This window comes from Monopterus albus, unplaced genomic scaffold, assembly GCF_001952655.1.
Source record: "Monopterus albus unplaced genomic scaffold, M_albus_1.0 scaffold51.1, whole genome shotgun sequence".
In the NCBI taxonomy this organism is placed as follows: domain Eukaryota; kingdom Metazoa; phylum Chordata; class Actinopteri; order Synbranchiformes; family Synbranchidae; genus Monopterus; species Monopterus albus.
The window spans coordinates 4,506,384-4,509,816 of record NW_018127931.1 but is presented as its reverse complement, the minus strand read 5'-3'; the positions used below and the strand labels follow the sequence as shown (position 1 = coordinate 4,509,816).

General features: G+C 46.1%; 1 protein-coding gene across 1 annotated transcript in view; it reads left to right on the top strand.

The window, feature by feature from the left end:
- Positions 1–3,143: 3,143 nt before the first annotated feature.
- The window catches only part of LOC109961006 (anoctamin-4), a 28,867-nt gene continuing 28,577 nt past the window's right edge, over positions 3,144–3,433 (top strand). Inside the window, 1 exon segment of the mRNA XM_020601532.1 lies at positions 3,144–3,236. Within this exon segment, the coding sequence (XP_020457188.1) occupies positions 3,144–3,236 (93 nt within the window).

The following is a 3,433-nucleotide window of genomic DNA, read 5'->3' as shown; positions in this document are numbered from 1 at the left end:
ACTTTCAGATAGGGAGACATACTGTACAGTATGTAAGTGAAGGTTCGACTCAGCGAGTGAAGCCTGTTTGTCGTAGCAGGTTTATTGGCTTGGCTTCAGTTGGCATAGATATCAAGCCATCATCAACATAGAAGTGCCTTTCCACAAACTTGACAGTATCATCGCCATGCTCTTGTGCACCTTCTCTGATGGCTTTTCGCAGCCTGTAAACAGCTATGGCTGGAGATGGGCTGTTGCCAAAGACATGGATCTTCAGTTAGTAGTCAATAACCTCCTTATTGATGTCATTGTCCTTATACCATAAAAAGCAAAGGACGTTTTTGATGGCCTTTGTGCACTGAGAAACAGTGGAACATCTGCTGGATGTCAGTGAGGAGTGCAACCTTCTTTCCTAAAGCGTAACAGGACACCTAGTAGGCTATTATTTAGGTCAAGACCTTTAAGAAGCACATCGTTGAGGGAGATACCAGACCATCGTGCACTGGAATCGAAGACCACCCTGATCTGATTGGGCTTTTGTGGGTGGTAAACTCCAAATGTTGGGAGATACCAGTGTTCCTCATTTTCCTCCAATGGTGGTGCTACCTCAGCATGTCCATTGGCAAAGCTCTTGCCCATGAAGTCCACATACTGTTGCTGCATTTTCAGGTTTCCCTTTCATGGTCCAAAGCAAGGATACAAGTCGGCTGTTTGCCTGCTCTTTGTTGTTTGGAAAATATTGGCGTGGTTCTCTGAATGGCAGCGGAGCAACCCAACTGTTGCTTTCATCTCTATGGATCTTTTTATCCATTAATTTTAAGAAGATTTTGTCTTCAACTGATGGGGCAGGCTTATTGTTGTGCTCCATTTTAAGGAACAATGACTGTCCCAGTGTCCTTTCAGTCACTTTTCCATGCTGGTTAAAGCCATGTTGTGCTTCTTTAACATGTATGAAGCTTGTGCAAGGCGAAAAAAATTGATGACCGGCCACTCTCTAGCACATTGGTCTTAAATGTGTTGACTGTTGGTTTGTATGCATTTCCCAGACGCACTTCACCTATCACCACCCAGCCTAAGACATTGGGCGAAGGGGGCATTGTGTGGCCCGTTGAGCTGTTCCCGGACTTTGTGCGCTCTAAGCATATCTCTTTCAAGTAGCAACAGTATTTCGACCTTTGGGTCCAACTCCTGGATGTGCCTGGCAATGTGATGCAGATGAGGTTGGTTTAACACTGCACTTGGCGTTGGAATCTCTGAACAGTTGTTCAAAATCTTGTTGCACTCGAGAAGTGAAGGGAGACACATGACCACTTCACCATCGATTGACTATCTAGTAAGCTTCAGCATTTCGGCCAGATACCTCTTTGATGCCATAGGGGGGTAGTAAGAGCACTCTCTATGCCAAATAACTCGAAGAACTCTCATCAGGCTAGTGAGTGATTGCTCTGGTCATCCAGAATCACATAGGCTTTAATAGCTATGTCCTGAGCACCCTTTGCTTATATCTTGGTGAGGCAAATCTTTGAGCACAAGCAGTGCCAAGTGGTTCGTTTGCAGTTGGTGAGGCAAATCTTTGAGCACAAGCGGCTCCATTTTCATGGGCTGCAAACGTCAATGCAGCTTGTGCTGACAACACCCATGTTTGAGTGGTCTTCCCCCTCCCCACCGTCCTCTCGAGGCTATGAGGAAGCCTTAGCAGTTAGAAGTGATGCGTCTCGATGCATGGCTACATCGTGATTGGTGCTGCTGCATTCAGAGCACTTCACTGATGACATGCAGGCTCTGGCTAAGTGGGAGGTGGAGGAACAGCATTTGAAACATATTTCTTTCTCTTTAAGAAAGGCCTTTCTCTCATTGAAGGGTTTGTTTTGAAACATTCTGCATTTTTTGAGGGGATGGGGTTTGTTGTGTAAAGGACAGTTCTTGTTAGGGTCAGTGTTGGTGATGGTAACATCCATTTTTTGCACTGAGATGGGTTTATTGGGGGTAAAATAGCTTGAAGTGGATTTAACTGGTTTAGTGTGAGTTGTGGTGCTAGACTGATACATGAAACTGGGGTCATTTCGCTTCTTTACCTCATAGCACACAAACTTGCAAAAGTATTCAAAGGGTGGAAAGCGACCATGATCCTTTTCCTTATAATATGAACCACTTGACACCCACTTCTCCTGAAGCTCATAGGGGAGTTTGTCCACAATTGGTCCGATTCCGCGTGGAGTGTCTAGATATGACAGACCATTGAGGTAGCCATCTTTGTTGGCGCCTTCAATTTCCAAGAGCAAATCCCCTAGTTCTCGTAGCTTTATATGGTCTTTGGCAGAAACTTTGGGAAAACTTTGTAGCCATTGAAACAGTTATTTTTCTAGGACTTCTGGGGCTGCATAAGATTCCTGTAGCCTTTCCCATGCTTTGCTTAAGGCCATTTTGGGGTTGTTAATATGGACTGTGTGGATGTGTTTTGTCAGATCACTAGAGTCCTTTCCTAGCCATTTTGTCTGAAGGTCCAATTCTTGGGTTACTGTGAGCTGAAGTCCCTCAGTTGCACTAGTGAATGAGGAATACCATGCATGGTAATTTTCTGGCTTATCATCAAATTGATACAGCCCTGAGCTGACAAGATCTCTTTGTGCTAGATACTGTGCCACAGGTTCTGCCCCAGGGGGGTGCTAGCTGGAAGAATGTATTGGGCCGTGTATGGTTGAGTATGTGCATTCATACTGGGTTTCATTACCTTCTCATCACCTTTTAGTGGACCAGGTGAGTTGTCGCCTGTGCAGGCCTTCAGTTTGTAAGCTGGGGCCATTTGGGAGTCCTCTTCAGCAGGTGGGCATACATTGTAATTCTGCATCAGATGGAATGCCAACAGGTGTTTATGAAGATGGAGACTGCTTTTTCATATCAATTTGTGATTGAACATATTCGCTTGTGCTTCCCGGCCTAATCCTTCCTGACACAGATTTTCCAGTCTCATCTAAAACCTGCAGTCCTTCTGCTGTTAAGGTTGGCTACTCTCTCACCAAGCGGTGAGAGAGGAAAAAATTGGCTGGACCCAGTGTATTGACTCAGGCTATGGTGGTTTATTACAGTTCAGATTATCAACAGATGGCTTGTGGGAAGATGAGGTGCTTGCTTTGACCCTGATGGCAGAAGGTAGATGAGAGAGAATGGAGGCCCAGTTACTCACACCGGTCATTACCCTGGCAATGGAGGCAGATGGCCAAACTCTAGACCTTGGGAGAGCCCAAGACAGAGGGAGAGTGAGAGTGAGCAGAATGGGTTTTAGACTCACGAAGTGCAGGATTAGGCTGGGAGTTGCAGCTGAGGCGTGGCTGGAGAGGAATGGAGCTGGGACACCGGTGGGTAATTGCTGACAGTCAGGTTGACAAGGGCTATGGCAGAGGCTAGGTGTGGAGATTACAGCTGAAGAGCGGCCCAGATAGGATGGTGTCGGAAG